General features: G+C 44.1%; 1 protein-coding gene across 3 annotated transcripts in view; it reads left to right on the top strand.

The window, feature by feature from the left end:
- MARCHF4 (membrane associated ring-CH-type finger 4) overlaps nucleotides 1–6,882 on the top strand; it is a 97,292-nt gene extending 90,410 nt beyond the window's left edge. For all 3 annotated transcript variants that reach the window (XM_068195498.1, XM_068195500.1, XM_068195499.1), the window contains one exon: nucleotides 6,220–6,882. In XM_068195498.1, coding sequence (XP_068051599.1) covers nucleotides 6,220–6,581 — 362 coding nt within the window. In that variant the 3' untranslated portion in view covers nucleotides 6,582–6,882. The remainder of the gene's footprint in view (nucleotides 1–6,219) is intronic.
- Nucleotides 6,883–18,477: the final 11,595 nt, after the last annotated feature.

Raw genomic sequence — 18,477 nt, 5'->3', positions numbered from 1 at the left:
AATAAGATGTGAGGATAATGGACTCCAGAAAAGCAGCAGCAGCAGCCCCAGGGGAGCAGAGCAGTGAGTGTCTCTTGGGAAGAGAATCTGAAGGATAAAAGAGCTGTGAACAGCTCACAGCTGCCAAAAAGGATGATACTAAAGGCACAGCAGCAAACTGTGCCTGTGGCAGGGGGACGCTCAGAAGCGTGGGAAGGGAGCACAGAGGCTGCATCAGGAACTCTTTGAGGACCCTAAATCAGAAGCTGCAATCACACAAAAGGCAGAAAGAATAACCTTCAACTAATGAAAAGTCTCTAGAAATCACACAGGCATGGGGAGCTGTCGGAGTTGAGCCCCAAGATGACCATCCAGACATTCAAAAGGCAAAAAGAACTGTGTCCATATGCATAAGTGAGGAAGAACAAGGCAAGTCTAAGAGCTCAAATAGTATGTGATAAAAAAGGGCCAAATAGTTAAATGTTGCCTTTGTTTCAGTCCTCAAAACTTAACTAAAATAATTTTAATGAGGAGAAAGGGGCCCAGAGCAGAATCAGAAAAGAGCCTCAAAAATATTCAAATGAGTTAGCTCTGTCCTTGTCAGCATGTCCTAATGAACTTCAGAGGCAGCTGCAGGAACAGTGGCTGACCCATGAGCATTTCATCATCAGGAACTTGAGGAGGATGCAGAAGGTGCCAGGCAGCTGGGGAAATGCAAGCAGAACACCTAACTTTAAATATAATCTCTATCAGATAATGAAGGTAGGCACTGAGGAAATGAAGGGCAAATCAGCTTAACTGATTTATAGAAAGATACTGAATATTTTTTAGCTAACCAATTGGTGAGCACAGGAGTATAACCAGATGTAATTTGGAAAGGTAATTGCAAAGTGGCTAAGGAGGAAGCCGTTAATTTAATATGCTGTGGCTTGGGCAATGCTCTTGGTGCTTTGCCTTTGGACTCTCCTCCCAGAGAAGCATGTTCTAGATTAAATAACTAAAATGCAGGTGTACAGCCAATGGAGAAACTGCTTTCTCAGCAGTTGTCAGTGGTGTGCTGTAAACTGAAAACACATTTCAAGTAGAGAATCTTTTGGATTTTGCTCTCTTCAATATTTTTATTAATGACTTAGATAATTAAATAGGATGTGCTGTTATAAAATACACAGATGACACCAAGCTTGGAAAGGCTGCAAGCACTTTGGAGGATCAGATCAGCATTTGAAATTTGAAATTAACTTGGCAAATTGGAGGAATCAACAAGATGTAATTGAATAAAGAGAAGTGCAAAGCATTACCCTTAGGAATGAGGAATCAGAATCCCAAATGCAAGCTGGACCAGACAGTCACACTGCTGAAGACAGTGACATACCAGTTTATTTAATCAGGGAATCAAAAGGCAGGTGGGATGTTACAGTGCTGATTCTGCACCTCTCTGGTCTGGGACTGCACCCTGCTGGGGAGTTCACCTGCAGAAAAAGGGGGATGAAATTAAGAGGTCCTGGAGATGATGAGCAGGATTGAGGAGAAGAAGGACATTACCTCATTCCCAGCCTAGTCAGCTCTGAGGTTCATAACTCTCCTCCAAATCAGCCCAAGTGCAGAGTTGCTTTGATGCCATGACATTGTTTTCAATTACAAAACTACCTCTCCCTGCTCCTTGGTTCACCCTCTTCCCCCTTTCCTGAAGAGCACAGCTCTGCAGCCTTGAGTATCAGTCACAGGAGCATCTAAGTATGCTAGGCTGTTCAGAGAACTTGTCATATTCAGCTGGAACTGACTGGGGCACAATGGTGAGGGATGCCAGATACTATGTACCCCTTTCCAAGTCTGTATTTCCATGAACAGATCCTTCTGCCTCTCTTTTCCTGATTTATCATCAGCCACTTTCCTGTTCTTAGGTCAAGATAAAAGGTGACTAAGGATGGAGCAAATAAGATTAAGGCAAAAATATTAGTGAGGGCTGAGCTGGTGGAGCTTTGGAAACAAAAGTGCAGAAATTTGAGATTGTCACAAAAGATTAAAGAATTCACAGAAGGGGAGGGAAGGGTTTGTATATGCAATGATGTCAATAGAGAGAAAGCCTAGCAAATAAAGTGCTATTTCCCAGAAAGCTTGGTTTACCTTGGCCTGAGTCATGACTGCTGTGGAGGCAAACATTAAGCTTTGATCACAGCTGCCATAATCTTCCCCTGACGCCCAGTAATGAAAGCAACAGAAACAGGCTGAGGCATGGCAGCTGTCTGGCTGAGAGGAAATCACATTTGAAAAGGAAAACAAAAAGGCAAAGTCCTGCTGAAGGTGGAAACAAGAGGTGACAGGACAGGGTGTTTTTGAGAAGGTAATTGTCTAGAATGGACTGTGATTTTTCCTCCTGTAGATAATATGAGTGTCAGTGCAGGGATGATGTGCCACCCACTGTCAGCAGAAGCCCTGTTTTGGTGGTTTTCTTTACTGGCAGACAGGTGAAACTGTTCTGGCCCCAAAAATTTTACCTGTTTCCTTCAAGAAAATGAATGGCAAGAGGAATAAGAGGAAGGTTAATTAGAGGCTGAAAGTTCTGGGGAGAACATCACTTGGTGGCAGAGGCTGACCATGTTCAGGAATTCACTGAATGTCATTTCTGGGAAACTGCTGCTCCAAAGTTACTTGAAATTGGAGGCTGACAATCCCCTGAGTTAATCTCACAGGATGGTGGTACAGCAACTGATCCCCGCCTCCCCATCCAGAGACAGAAATACAATTCCCTTGTTACATCTGCCACTGTTCTTCCAGCAGTCCTTCTGGCCCTTGGGCTGAGGACCTTTCTCTTGATCAGTTTTCTTACAAGCCCACTGATGCAATGCACCTCTGTCTCATCTAATCCCAAGAGAGTCCAGCTTTCAATAATTTTCAGATCAAGGAATTTCATCCAATGCTGGTCCAGCCAGGTCTCTACATGAGAAAATGGGAATGACCGCAGCACATCATGAGTGCCCACATTCCATGGGAGTTTCACTTCACCAGCACTACAAACTAGGGATTTCATGAAGCAGGCAACAATCTGGACCAACAAGTTTGGTTTACAACTCACAGAAATTTTCCTTCTGAAGATGATGGTTTTCACAGAGAATCCACTGAGAACAGATTTTGTGAAGCAGAAGAGGGCGAGATAAAATGGGGAGGAGTAGATAAGGACCAGGACACTCCCAGAATCCATCTGAAACTCTGCTATAGACATTTCTGTGTCGAGGACTGCACAAAGAGAGAATCACGCCAGCCTGCAACCTTACACACTCACACAGAGGATTTGGCTTATGGAATAACTGCTTCTAAATGGACACCTCAAGTTGAATACAGTCCTTCCTAAAGGACTTCCCACTGAATTCTGGCCTTTAAATTGAACATTTCACCTCTGTCAACAAGAATGATTCTTGAAGGGATGCAGAGCTGAATGTAAGAATTCCAATCCTAATTTATCTGAGGCAGACAAGATTTGTTTCAGTGAGAGCATTAAGCATCCTGCAGCTTGATATTTACTGATAGACTCTTGCTTACTCTTGGCACTTCCTCTTGTAAATGAATCACTGTTACTTCCGCTTCCATGCCCACCCCTCCACTTGGTTCCTTCTTAATTTTACAGCCTCCTGAACTTGACACTGGGAAATCGATAAGTAATTTAGAGCCCACTAAATACAGATGAAAAGAGGTTATTTTGTACTTTTATAAATATTTGGAAACCAAAACTATATAAGAAAACAGCTGCTCAATTGACTCAGCAACCCATCCATCAGCATCACACAGTTAATTGCATAAGATCATAACATTTATAATTAGAAGGCAAACAAACAAGAATTTTATAAACAGCCTCTTGAATCAGGCTGCACATTAAATATTTGTGATAAGGTAATTAAGAATAGATTTACAATCATGGCTCGGTGTTTAATACTTTGTAGAATGGATTTGATTCTATGGAGAATGTTCTACAGCCAAAGAGAAAACATTTGATTTTGGCTCTTTTATCCCAGGCTTAAAGTGGTCTCTGAGAAACACTGAGAAACATTGATCAGAGTGGAATTTCATTAATTACCTATCAGACAGCTCATTTAAATGTATGTCTAATGTCCCTTGTTGTGGGCTAATCCACTTCAGGCGTGCTTCAAAGCTCTGTCTCCTTGGCTGGATCTGCAGGCTTTCCCTAAGTCCTGCTTTTTATAGTTGATGCTTTGATCACACCACGTCAGAATTCTCAACCATGTTTCAAAGCAGGAAGGAAAACCCACATTTTCTATTATGACATCACAGGTTTTGGTTATAAAAAGCCAGCAGCACTGCAGGGTTACAGCTGTGCAATCTCAGTGGCCTCTGGGAACCAGAGGGTAGAACTCTCTCATACTGTAGTGCCCTACACCATTCCCTGTCCCAAAATAGTCAGATGTGCACACAAGCTATCCAATGGAGCCAGTGAGCAGGCTCAGCACCCATTTCAACGAATGTAAGTCCCCTTGAAGCTAATCTAGGATCAAGTCTAGTTATGCTTAGAACCAGAGAGACTGGAATCTCAATCTGTACTGAAGCAGTGATTTAAACTCTCTAATATCAGATGCTGATCCTAAGAAACCAAGTGGCTGCATCCCATCAGTTAGTAATGGGGAGATCAGCCCTAAGGGTAAGATGACCTTCAGGTATTTTGGGGTCTGATGTGGCACAGGTTGTCTCCAGTAATTATCTGTCATCAGAAACTAGAACTATCTGGAAAAGGTAGGTGGTGGGTAAAGCTGTAGCATTTGATTAATCAGGAATAGCTGTAAAACACTTATTCTGTGGTGCCCATCATCTCTCTACACATTGTTGGTCAAGTCAGCCCCTTTGTTTAGGCATGAGTTTGATTCTTGTGAGTCTTGTTCATGTATTTTTATGTTTGCAACAGGAAGGAAAGAGAGCTACTCTTCTTAGAAAGGTTTTTGATAATCTCAATCCTGACCCACGATGGTGAAGTCTTCATCATTAAGGACAATGAAGCCATCCATGTGCTAACTCACCCAGTCCTGCCTGCTGGTCTGGCTTCAGTTACATGGGACACAAAGGCACTTGCCTAAGAGACAGATGGCTGCAAAGCAGGGAGACTCAGAATCCCCTCTCATTCCACATAAATCCCATTCTCTAGCAAAGTTTATGAGATATATTACAGTGTGCCAGCTAAGCCAGTCTACAGGAGATGTTGCAGCTTCCTCCAGCCTCAGTGGAGAAGACCTGTGTTGCAGCCACTGCTAGACCTAGTGCTTCCACAGGGTCTAGCCAGAGTCTGCAATTTCAGTAATAATATCAGAGCTTAATGCTCTAGTATTGTCATCATCCAAGCAACTGAAATTATTTAATTCCTTAGTCTTCATGCAATGGTGGGGAGGATGATGGAGACAGCTGGGAATGCAATAACTGCTGGGCTACTGAGAGACCTGAGCTGCTCCTTCTCTTATGAGCACAGAGACCATTAGCAATGCCACGTCCTATGGCCCAGAGCCATCCTCAGACATCAGTCCTGTGCCTGGAGGTGGGCAGCAGGATACAGGCACTGCCTGCATGCTCTGCACACACAGGGAGCTCCTCTGCCCTTTCTGTCAAGCATGCTGAGCTCTCCCTCAGAGGAGGGAGTGACGTTCCATGAGGTATCTGCTCTGCAGATGAGCAAAACTTTGCCTTGGATAAAAAACCACTTACAGGTACAGACAGACCTCTTTTTCTGCTCAGTTGCTGCCTCTGGCCTCCACAGGTGTGTCTGCTCTGCTGCTGTGTGTGTGGGGAGAGACACGGGCTGTGCACACACACAGCGCTGGTGCAGCAGCCGTCACTGACACGTCAGCTGCAGTTACACCCCCTCCAAACACCCGCCTGAGCCCAGTGAATCATGCCTATGCAGCATGCAAAATTAGCCCAGTGAGAGATAAACCTTGGGCATTTGTTGGTAAACAGATACTCTTTTGCTGTAAGAGCATAACTCACTGTGCTCCATTTACGATCCATTTATCGATGGCTGAGATAAAACTGTAATCCCTTTAATTCAGGGTAAAAAGGGATCCAGCAGTGGAGGAGCACCAGTGCTCTGCCTGTCGGTAATTAAAATACAGGATTTATCATTGAGAAAGCACTGGCTGGAGAGCTGAACTTAACCAGCTAACTGGGGGAAAATGCTGGGGAAGGTTTATGGCTCTTTCTAAAGTTTTGTTTGTGTTTTATGTTTATTTCTTTCCCCCTTCCCTCCAGGTCTAATAATACACGAAGGGCCCTCGGTTTACCGGATTTTTAAACGGTGGCAGGCGGTCAATCAGCAGTGGAAAGTGCTGAACTATGACAAAACAAAGGACATGGAGGAGCAAAAAACAGGGACCAGGACAAATCAGCGCCCCTCCTCCCAAACCACCCACTCGTCCTCCACTGGTGGTACAGCCACTAACTCCGCTCCAGCCGACAGCGGGGCACGGGCTGCCGGCCATGCCACAGGCACCCTCTCTGACCACCACTGTGCTTATACCATCCTGCATATACTCAGCCACCTGAGGCCTCACGAACAGAGGAGTCAGTCTAGTAGTAACAGAGAGCTCGTCATGAGGGTCACGACGGTCTGAGCAGAGGAATTCAGGAGGCCTTAACACGAAGTGGAGGAGACAAAGAACTCATAAAGCAGAGGAGCATGGTGTGCCTTTTTCTTTCTCTTTCCTTTTTTTTTTTTTTTCTTTTCTTCTTTCAGTAACTGCACAAGATATAAGAGGCGGCACCTGGCCAGCTAAGGAAAAAAGCAGGTGGAGGGAGAGCTGCACACTCATGCTAAAGAGGTTAATGTTTTCCAGCCTGTTAAAAAAAAAAAAAAAAAGAAAAAAAAGAAAAAAAAATAACAACACAAATCACAAAAAAAAACCAACAAAACAAGTGCAATACAGACTACAAACTGAGTAGGCAGAGTTCTGGGGAAGCAGAGGAACAGACAGTTTAGCATGTCTTACAAATCCTATTACCTGGAATAGGTAACGCTCTGTGCACAGCCCCGTACACACACACGCACACACAAACACACATGTAGTGTGAGATTTATAAAAACATGGAAGGGAACGAAATATTTGGAGTGGTTTTATTTTCCAGACTCCAATTAACCAGGGCTATGAGTTGTTGTGTTTCATGAGTCACTGGAGCCTTGTTTGATTTACCGTGGGGTACCTGAAGTGAAATGGCTGGGAATTTTTCCATATTGATTTACAGAAGACAGATTGAATCATCTCACTAGGAAAATCTTAACAAAATCCAGGCATACCCAAATTTCACCAAGAAGCCTGTTTTTTTCATAATGTTCCTGACAAGGGGTTTGTGAGGGTAGAAGTGGGAGGGGGGAGGGTGCTCCATAACCTTTATTTGACGTATAGGCATTTTTGGCAAATTTTGTACAAACGTTCCGCAGGTGTTTCAAGCACAAGTACTGGTGTGATTCATGCCTTCATAACCCCAAATCCAGCATCCAGACCTTGCCACCCACACACATCATTTTCCATGCAGACATTCCAGGTTAATTTCCTTCCATTTTACTCTAATCACAAGAAGCTGACCCACCTTTGGTGGGTTTCTGCTCCCTTGCTGATTCAGACACTCATGCATTAGAGATGTACCTTTTTTTTTTTTGGTGTCTGTATCTCTGCTGCTCAATTTGCAACAGTCTCACTCAGTCTTGTACGCTGATCCTTTCACATCCAGTCTGTTAGTTTATTACAGAGTCTATTCCATTCAATCATCCAAAAGAGAGTTAGTCTGAAGAGGGAGCACAGTTGCTGACTGACTGTGTAGCACTTCTAATAAGTCTCCTTCTCTGGGATATATCCTCAAAGGTATCGGTTGCTCTTCAGGAACATTCTCTTTCAATGCACAATGGCTGAATCATTTGTGGATATTAAAGGGACACTGTCAAGTACTTTTTAAATAGTTTTTAGGGTTTGGGTTTTTTTTACTCTTCCATTGTTTGTAATATTCTCTTACAAGCTTGAAAATAAAATTTCTTTCCCTATCGGTTTTGTCCTTTTCCATTTGGGCATGTATGGTTCTCTCCACTCACCCCATTCCTTTCACCATCCCTGTCCTTCTCCTCCCCACCTTTCTTCTGTGACTGGAGGAAATCTGTATTTCTGATTTCCTGCTGACTGTCCTCATTCTATGGAGGGTGTGTCACAACTCTATGGGGTTGAGTTATTTTGCAGCTGCCACAGAGGAAGCATAAGAGCAGGAACCCTAGAAATACGGAGATTAGCTAGGATTTTGAGGAGCAAAAGCTCAGCTGTCACAAAACAATGACCCCGTAGTATTCAAGCCTGAACTTAGCTCCCTCCAAAATCAAGATAATGTCTTCAGCCAAACTGCATCCATTTAGCAGCAGTGCCAAGCAACGTTGCACGATGGCTGAATGCAGCTGCCTTCCATCATCATACCAGCACCTCTCGCACCTTCTGTGGAGACAGGGCAAACGTAGGCTACCAGCTCCTTTGGCAGCCAGGCTGTCACAGGTTAGGTGTTTCTGGACTGGAGAAGGTGTCAAACTTCAGCCTCTGTGTTTGAACATGGCAGCCATCCTGCAGCGTTGAGGACAGAGGTTAGCAGCTTAAGGCAAGGTCGTATTTTTCACCTCAGTTACTTGACAGTGTCCCTTTAAATATCAGAATGCAACGGCACAGGTACTTACTTCTCTGGCAGAGAATGTGGGAGGTGGAACACCGTCCAAGAAAGCCAGCTTACTGAGGACCAGTGTGAAACAGCATGGTTTCTGAGGCCACTGTACCTTTGTCTGACCAGATTTACTATCTACCAAAGAGTGCTTTTGGCAGAGGGGAGAAAAGAGATGGTGGTGGGCAGAGGGAGAGGGAAGGGGCAGTCCCAATCATCTCTGAAAGTAGCTATTCCCCAGAAGGAAGGTGTTGCAATGAACGATCTCTGGAAGAACTGCTTCAGTAGAGAGAAACCTGGCCAAAGCAAGCAAACACAGCAGCCTCTCATCCCTATGCCTATTCTGGAAGCTGTCCTCATTCCAAGAGATGAGTAATTATAGTGGTTTTGGGAAGGGGGAAACACTCACAGATGAAGGGACAGCTGTCACCCATGATGTCGTTTCCCTCCCTGCCCTCCACTCATTTAATATGGAGAAGTCAAATTCCTTTAATTTGGCTAACAGATAAAATGTTATGAGGTCAGAAGCACAACTTGCTGTGAAAGAGTGGTGTACTCTGAGCACACAGGACTCTGCATACTCTCACTCCAGCTCTGCCACTGACTCTGTAGCCTTGGGCTGTTTGGCTCAGTCCCCCCTCCACGCAAAGGGGGAATAACAATACGTACCTACCTCACAGGGGTGTTGTGAGAATCCACGTTGGTAAAGCCTGTTGAAGTGCTAAGTCTACCACCGGTAGTCACGAGGTGGGTGGTGGGGGTGAGCAGCGCTGCCCTTTTGCTGGTTACAGTCCGAATCACAGCGGGAGTCCCATCGGCCTTCTCCTGCTTGGAGACCCTCCCTGATCGGAAGCGGAGGCTGTCGCCCGAGTGCCCTCTCCTCCATTGCATGACATTTTAAGCGGCTGTGAGGTGCAGGATAGTGACAGACATGAAGTCCTACTTGACCAGGGATTTGCTACAACGTTTTCTATATCTGTGGGGTTTGTTGGTTTGTTTTTTCCATATATTGTGCTTAGAAATAAACTTTCCACTTAGGGCTGGCGGTTTGGGGTCTATTCTGTTGCATGGCAATGTATACAAGTCTTATTGTCTGTCTTACTGTGCAAATGATCCCGCAGCCCAGTTTCAGAGATGGGCATGGTCTGAGCCTTTTCACAGCGGCATAAGACTCAAAAGCCTGTCTAGACTGTTTAATATTTAAACAACACTATGAACTTGTCAATTGTATGTGTTCTGTGCAATACGAAGCATGTCATTAGCTGGCTTGATGGGCAGAGGGGCTAAAGGAAGGTCAAAACTTGTTCAAAGAGCTTCATACATGTGCCAGCATGGGAGCCAAAGGGCTGCCACCAGCAAAGCATCTCGGGGGAAGCCATTGGAAACTATTTTCAGAACAGTTTACTCCAGAACAAGGTACTTCTGAGTTTACGAACTTCTAGGCTGCCAGCCTGAGAGAACAAGTGCAAATTTAGTATGGGGGTTGGGGTTTTGAATTCCCTTTTTCTCTCCTCCTCAAAGTTTTGATGGCAGAAATACTGAGGATCTCCCTTCCACAGCACAGTTCTCTCATCTCCCACAGTCTCCTTGTGCTGTCCCCTTTGTGCTACTATGCAGGACTTTCAAAGGTGCAAATGGAGACAGTACATTCCCGAGACATGAAAAATAAATTGAATATCAGGTGATTCTAGCAGATAGACGAGATGGGGCAGAGCTATGCTACAGAGGCATCTCTTCTTCCCCATGTCTTTCTTTTAGTCTTGTCTGCTGGGTCCCTGAAGAGACGTTCCCTGTACGTTGTTACAAAGCCGTCAGATCACCTTCCACTGACAAACAAAGCTTGCAGAGTTTGGCAGCTGTTTCTCCCAATGGAGAAAATTCTGGGTCCTATCACTGTGGAGACCCCTCAGTTCTTGGGCTTTGTGGTCCTCCAGCACTGTTTGGGGGGTGGTCAGTGTGGAGTATTGTGTTCAGCCATCATCAGAAATCATGTGTGTATGGTCCTGCTCAATCTTGTGATTTCTGCCAGTCCCCTGATTTTCTGTCAGCTTTGACAGGTCTTTCTGGTAATGCTTTTCTGGTTATGCTCTTCAGAGGTGTTTTGCTCTGTGTCAGTTGCCAATGCCATTCTTGCCTACTGAAACATCAGTGCCAGCCTCCAGCTTCCACAGCTCTTCCATTCTTGCCATCCTGTCTCTTGGTAAATACTCACTGCCAAGTTCAAACTCTCTTCTGCTGTGCCTGCAAGGGGTCAAGCACATGCACTAACTCAAGGGTCACCAGAGAACACAGGGAATTTTAAGAGTTTGTATCAATAAGTCAAACTCTGTAACCATCAGTCTTTGATATATATTTACTTTGCCAATCTCAGTGCCTGTTAATTGGTTACTACAAAAAAAAACTACAAATGCTGGCAAAACCCATATACCCAGCTAACTCTTGATTTCCAATTTAAAATATAAAAAACTATGGGCTGTTTTTCCGAAAAATCTGCTATGTTCCCTGTTGTGGTTTCCCAAGCAAGGTGGTGAAGAGGTTCTTGTTTTACTTTCCCATGATGGGATGGGCAACCCAAGGAAAGAGAAAGTCAGCAACTTAGATTTGAGTCAAGAGAAGTGTCAGCTGTCCTGTTTTCACTCACGGAGACAGGAAAATACTACTCATGCCTGCCAGATCCCTGGCTCTTCTCAAAGCCCTTGACCTAGCAGCAGTACAACACTGGAGCCAATGGCTGTAGCTGGAGGACCTTTCTGAAGACTTTCAAGTTCTGTCCACTTGTAGCAGACTTTCATCCTCTGTCCACTTGTAGTGGTCAGTCATTCAAGCATCCTCCCTTTCTTTTCCTTAAGAGAAAAAGATCATTTTGACTAAGCAAAGCACTAATGCTCTTCAGTGTAGGATGAGGCTGTACCATTAGCAGTTCCAGCCTGTGGTACATCCACCAGGATTCCTGTCCATATTCTTGTGAGGATGCATGGTCAGAAGAGCTGCTCCTTCCTCTTTCTCTTTTATGCTGGTCAAGCTCTTGCGGAAAACAGTTAGCAGTGCAATTGCCTTAGGGACTACTGGCTGAGTATCCTGATCTCCCCTCCATCGTCATCTCCCCTGTGACTGCTCCTTCTCATTCCTCAGGTAACAGATGCCTCATCCCCTCTGCCATCCTTAGACCCTGGCCCTGAAGATTTCATGAGCAGACACAGAATTCCTCCCAGAGTAGTTTTTAAGTCCTTCTACGTCGTTTGCGTTTCCAGACAGGCAAATTCACTCCATTGATAAACAATGATGTTCAAATCCTGAGAGGACAAGCAAGTGTAGGAGCCTATTGCATTGACCTTCACCATTTCTTACATGCTGAAGGAAATATGGTGAAAACACCAATTGTTTTCCTCCATTCTGCAGCAATGGACCAGTGGCTCAAGGAATATTTCCCTCAATAATGCAAGTCTAACATGCAGCAGTTACTGCAGGCAGTCTTTGATCTCAAATCTATCATGTTGGATAAAAGGAGAGCAGAATCTGACAGTTCTGTGCTGTTTACACAAACATCAAAAACTATCTTAGTTCATTATTCAAATTACCTCCAGGTCAGTGGGTGAATTTCTCCTTTGATGAAAGAATGATGTTTTCTCTTCCAGAACTGGAATGGCAATATAATAGATATATAAACATATACATATATATTTATAAATGTTATCCTGGAAACATAAAGAAGAGATAAAAACCTAAATAAACCTACAACAATACTTGATTTTTTTAATAGGTCTTGACAGAATCCAGGGAGTTGCTGTGTGGAAAATGCGACATAGGGTTTGACTTCAGGCAAAGAGAAGACAGAAGATGGAAATACTTTTAAGGCACTCTTGGCCTATCTTTAGTTCATGCTCATTATTGTATAGCATTTAATTAAGACAGAAATATGTGGAAAACAGACACTCAGCTCCAGCAGCAGGAAACAGACTAAAGACCCCTCAAAATTATCTGAGCCTTAAACAAGCACAATGATGCAAAAGCACAAACAGCTGCCATCACAACTGCTTGAAAAGAGATGGATTTCTAAATGGGACAAGAATTCTGACCAAATTTTTTTCCAAGCCACATTTCCCATATTTCTTAATTAAAAAAGGAAAAAAAAAGAGAGAGAATATTCCAAAGGAGTGTTTTGATACCTAAGTCTTAAAGAAGTAAGTAACAGTAGAGAATAGATACTAAGAGAAGATGCTCCTTTCTATGTTATATTATGCATCAAGATGTGCTTTGCCAAACAGAATTAGGATATCACATTCAGTTCACTGATCATTCAAAGAAAGTCTCAGTGACTAAGTCTGCTCAACGAGACTTCCTAGAGTGTAGCCTTCTCCAGAGTACCAGAGCTCCCATCTGGATAAGCTGGCATCAGGCTGTTTGCCTTCAGCTGCACTCTTCTGTGGTGGGATCACCACCTGTTGTTAGCAAGTCACTGTTGGGCAACTTTGATCAGTTGATATAGGTTATGATATTAATAATCACAAAAATTGCACATGCCCATTGTGCCCCTGCAAGTGACCTGTGTCATCCTTTCACTGCTCAAGTTGATGAGAGCTACTCTGCTCTTTGGTCTTCATCACAGGAGAGCTTTCCTTTAAAATCCAGCCTGCCACACTTATCTGGGAGATTTTCTACTACACTTTATAGAGGTTCTTTTTCCTATAAGGATGAACAGACCTTCTGACTAACCCACCTGATCTTATTTTCCAGCTAGAGAGACAAAAATTAATGTTCTCTGACCAGCTGATCTCAGTACCTATGTTCTTATGATATTCCCCCTCCCCCTTCAGTCACTGCTCCATAATCTTCACTTTCCTTTGGAAAGGGGTAATTCATTGCTACCAAATGGTAGCAGTCTCTGAGATGGGAGTCCGGACAGCCCTTCTACTCCTTGCTAACAGGCACACAAACCTTCCTCCCACCCCTCTAGACTGATGTGGCCAGCAGAACCCTTTTTCATGGAGTTTCACTTCTTGATCCAGAAGAACAACCGCTTTCAAGCATCTCCTTTACTGCTATCAAGCTGTGGGATAATGGCATGGGGAATCTTTTGTTTCTTAGCCTCAGGGTAACGACAGTGGATGATGTACCTTAGCCAGAAACACGGTGAGGACAAAGCACTTGTATTTTAGATGGTGGTAAACCTGGGTGAGGCTTGTTGTGATCCCAGGAGAGCAAGAATCTTTGTCAGCTTCATACAGTAGCAAATGAAAATGGCCTTGTTCCCTCGTGTTTTTAGCTCATTTACATCAGCTCTCCATTATAAACAAACCCTTTTGTAGGCAATGCAGGCCAGGCCTGGGGAGGAAATCTTCCTCATTCCAGAAGCACAACCAGCCCGTAGCTATGCATCAATCCCTTTGGGACTTTTGCCCTCGAGAGGCTGAGCGCAAGAATGGAGGTGGCTAGCAGGGATGGCAAGAACACTTCCCCAGATCTTCATCCCCAGTGGGCAAATTTTGCATCTCTACATGTGAGTCCCCTTTGAAGTCACTCTTAAGGCATCCTTCACTACTACAGGGTCTGCCCAGGAGAGGAAGCAGTGTCTCTGCATGGATCCCCCAGGTCTGTTGCTGGGATCCTCATTCAAGCCTGTAAGAAATCACTATGTTGACTGAAGGTTGATATGAGTCAATGGTGCATCCATGCAGAAATACTCTTTTTGAGACTACTACAGAGATGTCTGTGGGGTTGGGAGGGAGGGGGTGGTTTTGTCCAGGGCAGGAAGCACGGGGAAGGGAAGGCTGCAATGTAAGGAAAAATCAGCCACAAGGGAGGGGCTGACTAAGAGGAATGACCATGTCGACCGTGTTACTGTCCCGTCATTCTCCTGAACCCAGAATGGAAACTTCCAAGTGCTCTTCATGAGCTTACGTTTATTAGAAAACTATTCCTGGGTGTTCAAGATTGTTTTCTAATGAAAATATACATAATAAAAAAACAAAATTAATGACTCTTGGTAATCTTTTCCTTTCCTCTCTTCACTTGTAACATATTTGAAATTCACCTCCTTTCTCATTTGTTTGCTACAATAAAAACTTTCTTTCTGGTCACAATTTACACCGGGCCTTACACAGTAAACGTTTATCTTCTTTCTACACATCAGAGGAGAAAACTTCACATAAGGAGATTTGAACAAAGGGCCAGGGCTCAGCATGCCTAGCACAATGTGTTAGCACTTTGACTTATCATTTCTTTATGGCATTAAACAGCAAAAATTGTTTACCAAACATCACTATAAGATTCCTGTGTAGTGTCAAGAGAGAAGCTTGAGGAAACCATGGTAAGTACATGCAGCTGTTTTCAGAGCATCCACCCTGATGTGCTGTGTCCTTCCCAGGGACTGTACAGAACTGCCCTCAACAGAGAACATCTCCTGTCCAAACAGTGACAAACAGTCATCCTCTACTCCAGAGCTGTATCTTCTAGAGATTGCTGTGGAAACACCAGGACACAGGCAATGCTCAGAGCAAACATGCACAGCTAAGGGAGGACACTGGAAGCAATCACCACTGACATGGTTGGAAGGGGATGATGGTAAAGAGCTAGGCTAGATCCACAGCTCCTCTCCTGAGTGCATGTGACAGCCAAGCTGTACCCCAGGACACCTTCTGAGGCTGCCCCTTGTTTCTGGGGTGTCTGCTGAATGCCTAGAGCATCACCTGTCTAGGTGATGTGCCCAGAAGGTCAGTGCCATCAGCCACACAGTCTTCCTATCTCAGGAGGAAAGCAGGGGCAGTGTTTCACCAGAAAATTGTCACAAGGAACTCTGAAAACTCATGCCAAAAGGTCACTGAACTTCCCCGTGCTTGCACATGTGAGGATATTGCTCTGTAGAGTTAGGTGGTCTGTTCCTCATCCATCCCCTGGAAGCACATAAGTCCTTTTCTTCTCTCGCTTTTTTTTTTTTTTTAACATAGATCTATTCCAGTAAGTCTGTTGAAATGCAGAGAGAGACAGGGAGGGAGAAAAGAACAAATAGAGAAAAAGGAAATAGGCAGGACAAAGAGGTGCCTGTAAAGAAACAGCTGTGCTAATCAGAAATGAGGGACAAAAAAAGAGGGGGAACAGGGATAGGACTGGTAGAGAGAAGGAAGATATGTGAAGAGGCTGGTGGCAATTATTGATTACTGCAGTGATAACACTGATGGTTTAGAATAAAGAGGATGAGACGGGTCCTAGAGGATCCTCGGGGAAATGAGGAAGAAGCCGTGAAACATGGACAAATGGACTTCTCCACCCAGCCTTTCTATGAGTCCGGTACCAAATCTGGTTCTTTTCACAGACTGCAGCCTGACAAACTTCTTGCTAGATCAAATTCCCTGATTAACAAAAACCTGCATCACCCAGACTAGACAAACACAAATTACTGCGCACATCATCTTACCTCAAACCCAATTATTCTTAATAGAATGTATTCTTCCTAATTCAAGGTGGCCTCCCAGGGCTAGTGTTATTCAATGCACACAGCTCCATTGCTAAAAGCCATCACGTGCCCTGTACCTGCTCAGACCAAAAGTAATTTCCTACACCAGCCAACCATGGCTCTGCTGAACTGTAGCAGCTGTAACACACTGTGGTCTTTGCCACCTCAGTGGATTTCAAGAGAATAGGGCTACTGAAACACTGGGTTGCTCAACAGAGATGTAAGGTAGCCTGTAAAACTGGGGGATTTGAGTGATATTGCAGCCTGGATTCCCTCACACACAGAGAAAGGAGTGTTGCCAAAACATTGGGATCTGAGCTCAAGCTACAAAATTCACCGCAGAATTGCAAAAATCACAGGCTCAAGAGTAAAAAGCTTTAGAGGTAAGGTGGTGGCAGGAAGATGTTTTAACCCCTGGAAACACGCAAGTATTTTGGTTCAGAAATGGGAGGAAATTTCAAAACCTAAACTACAATGAATGTAGGTATAATCTGAATGGGAACATATTTACCTGAATCTTAAAGAGAAAATAATCTATTTTGAGAATTTTAAGCAGCAAGTCAGTGCCTCCCATCCAGAAGTACTGGCCACTTCCAGAGGCAATATAACAGCTGTCCACTCAATGGCCAGAGGATGCCCATTTCTAAAGAAGACAAACAACTCTCTGCAATTACAGTGGTAAAATTCCCAGTGTAATAGAAGTCTATTAAATAGACAACAAGTTTATTAATTTTGAATGAGATCACCTAAGGGGCTGAAAAAAACCTGACTGAAATCAGCAGGATTTTTCCTCAGGCTTGAGTGGGCGCATAAGACCAGGGCTGTGCCCCTGGGGCATTTTGTTCTCCCAGCTCCCCAGTGCTTTTCTGGTTTTGCAATCCGGAAGCAAGAGCACAGGAGAAGTGGATCAGCTCTGCGAGGTCAACTGAGCCTGTGTTGCTGCAGGATTTGCAAAAATTACTATTTTAACCATACAGCCCCTCCCTCCCATGTTTCCCATTGAATTAATAGCATTTAAAGCATCCCGTTTGCAAAAGCCTCGTGTGAATCGACACAGCTACACCCAGTCATGCCTACGTGTATAAACACGTGCCTGTGTGAGGTGGCACTGCTCAGGCACACACAAAGTCAGAGCAAGGCCACCTGAGATGACTCCTGGCATGCATTGTCTTACTGCCTGATGAACTGGCATCAGCCAAAGTGGAACCATAGTTAGGTACCTGCATCTGCAAGGGACAAGAGCCTGTTCACAGGCAGGTATGGTAATCAGCTGAAATATTCTGAGTTCTTACCAAGGTCAGTTACATTTGTAATCGAGGCCTCCATCCTCAAAAAGAGCCAAAAGTAGCCCCATACATCCAGGCAAGACACAGTCCCAGAGCTGCACACCTTACAGAGAATAATTGAAGTATTTCACTCTCATTTCAAGTATAGCTGGGAGCAACAAGCACCGATTACTTAATTTAAACAGTGCCCTGGTTATTTAATGCATTAAATAATAACAGACACCCATAAAAGCACTTACTTTATATACTTTTTTTAATGCCCAAGCCTTCTCTCTAATTTTTGAGTGCTGTGAACTTTATTGCATCACTAAAGCCTTATCAAACTATGGAGCAGTCTCAAGTCAGAGCATAATGGATCGTTTTCAAAGCTATAACTGGTGTACAAGGAGGCAAAATCATTTCACTTGAGTGCCACTTTCACATACAAGCTACATCTTTTCCATTCAGATCAAGTTTCTTGGTGGTGAAAGATGCCAGATCTGGAGCTGTCTCTGCTCACAGCACCCAGAGTAACCCTTAAAGCTCCCTGTGTCTTCAATCTCCAGTAAACAACCTCTGTCAGCTGAGCAATGCTTAAGGCCATCTATTTCCACCTGCCTTTGTACGTATTTAATGTAGTCATCTACAGCTACAGCTCACCCAAATTTATACATCTAAAGGCCACTTGTCAAGTTCTAAGCTTCCTTAGTAATCATCAGAGAAAAATAGGTGCCTCCTAGGAATTATTCATCTCAATTGTGTTCAGCACCAAACTGCCCACACAGTTGTCTAGTATGATTTGAGATGCTTGACTGGCCTCCATTGTCTCAATTTTAAATTGACACCTATCTGTAAAGTTAGGAAAAAAGCACCCACCCCTCTTTTGCATGTACCCAGCAGTTGCATCAGTCATTTTTCCCCCGACTTTATTAATCAAAGGAAGCAAGTTTGGTCGCCCAGGCTGAATACAAGACGTGGTCCCCAAAGCAGTTGTTTCTTCACTTACTGAAAAAGGGAGAAGGAACCTATGGCAACTGTGAGGTTCTCCTACTGTTCACAGTCAGTGTGAGACTTCAGCTACCAAATCTCTCAGCTCTGCAGCTAATTGTG

The sequence above is a fragment of the Anomalospiza imberbis genome, chromosome 7, assembly GCF_031753505.1.
Source record: "Anomalospiza imberbis isolate Cuckoo-Finch-1a 21T00152 chromosome 7, ASM3175350v1, whole genome shotgun sequence".
Lineage (NCBI taxonomy): Eukaryota > Metazoa > Chordata > Aves > Passeriformes > Viduidae > Anomalospiza > Anomalospiza imberbis.
Note: the sequence above shows the minus strand (reverse complement) of the source record. Positions and strands in the feature narration are given on the sequence as shown.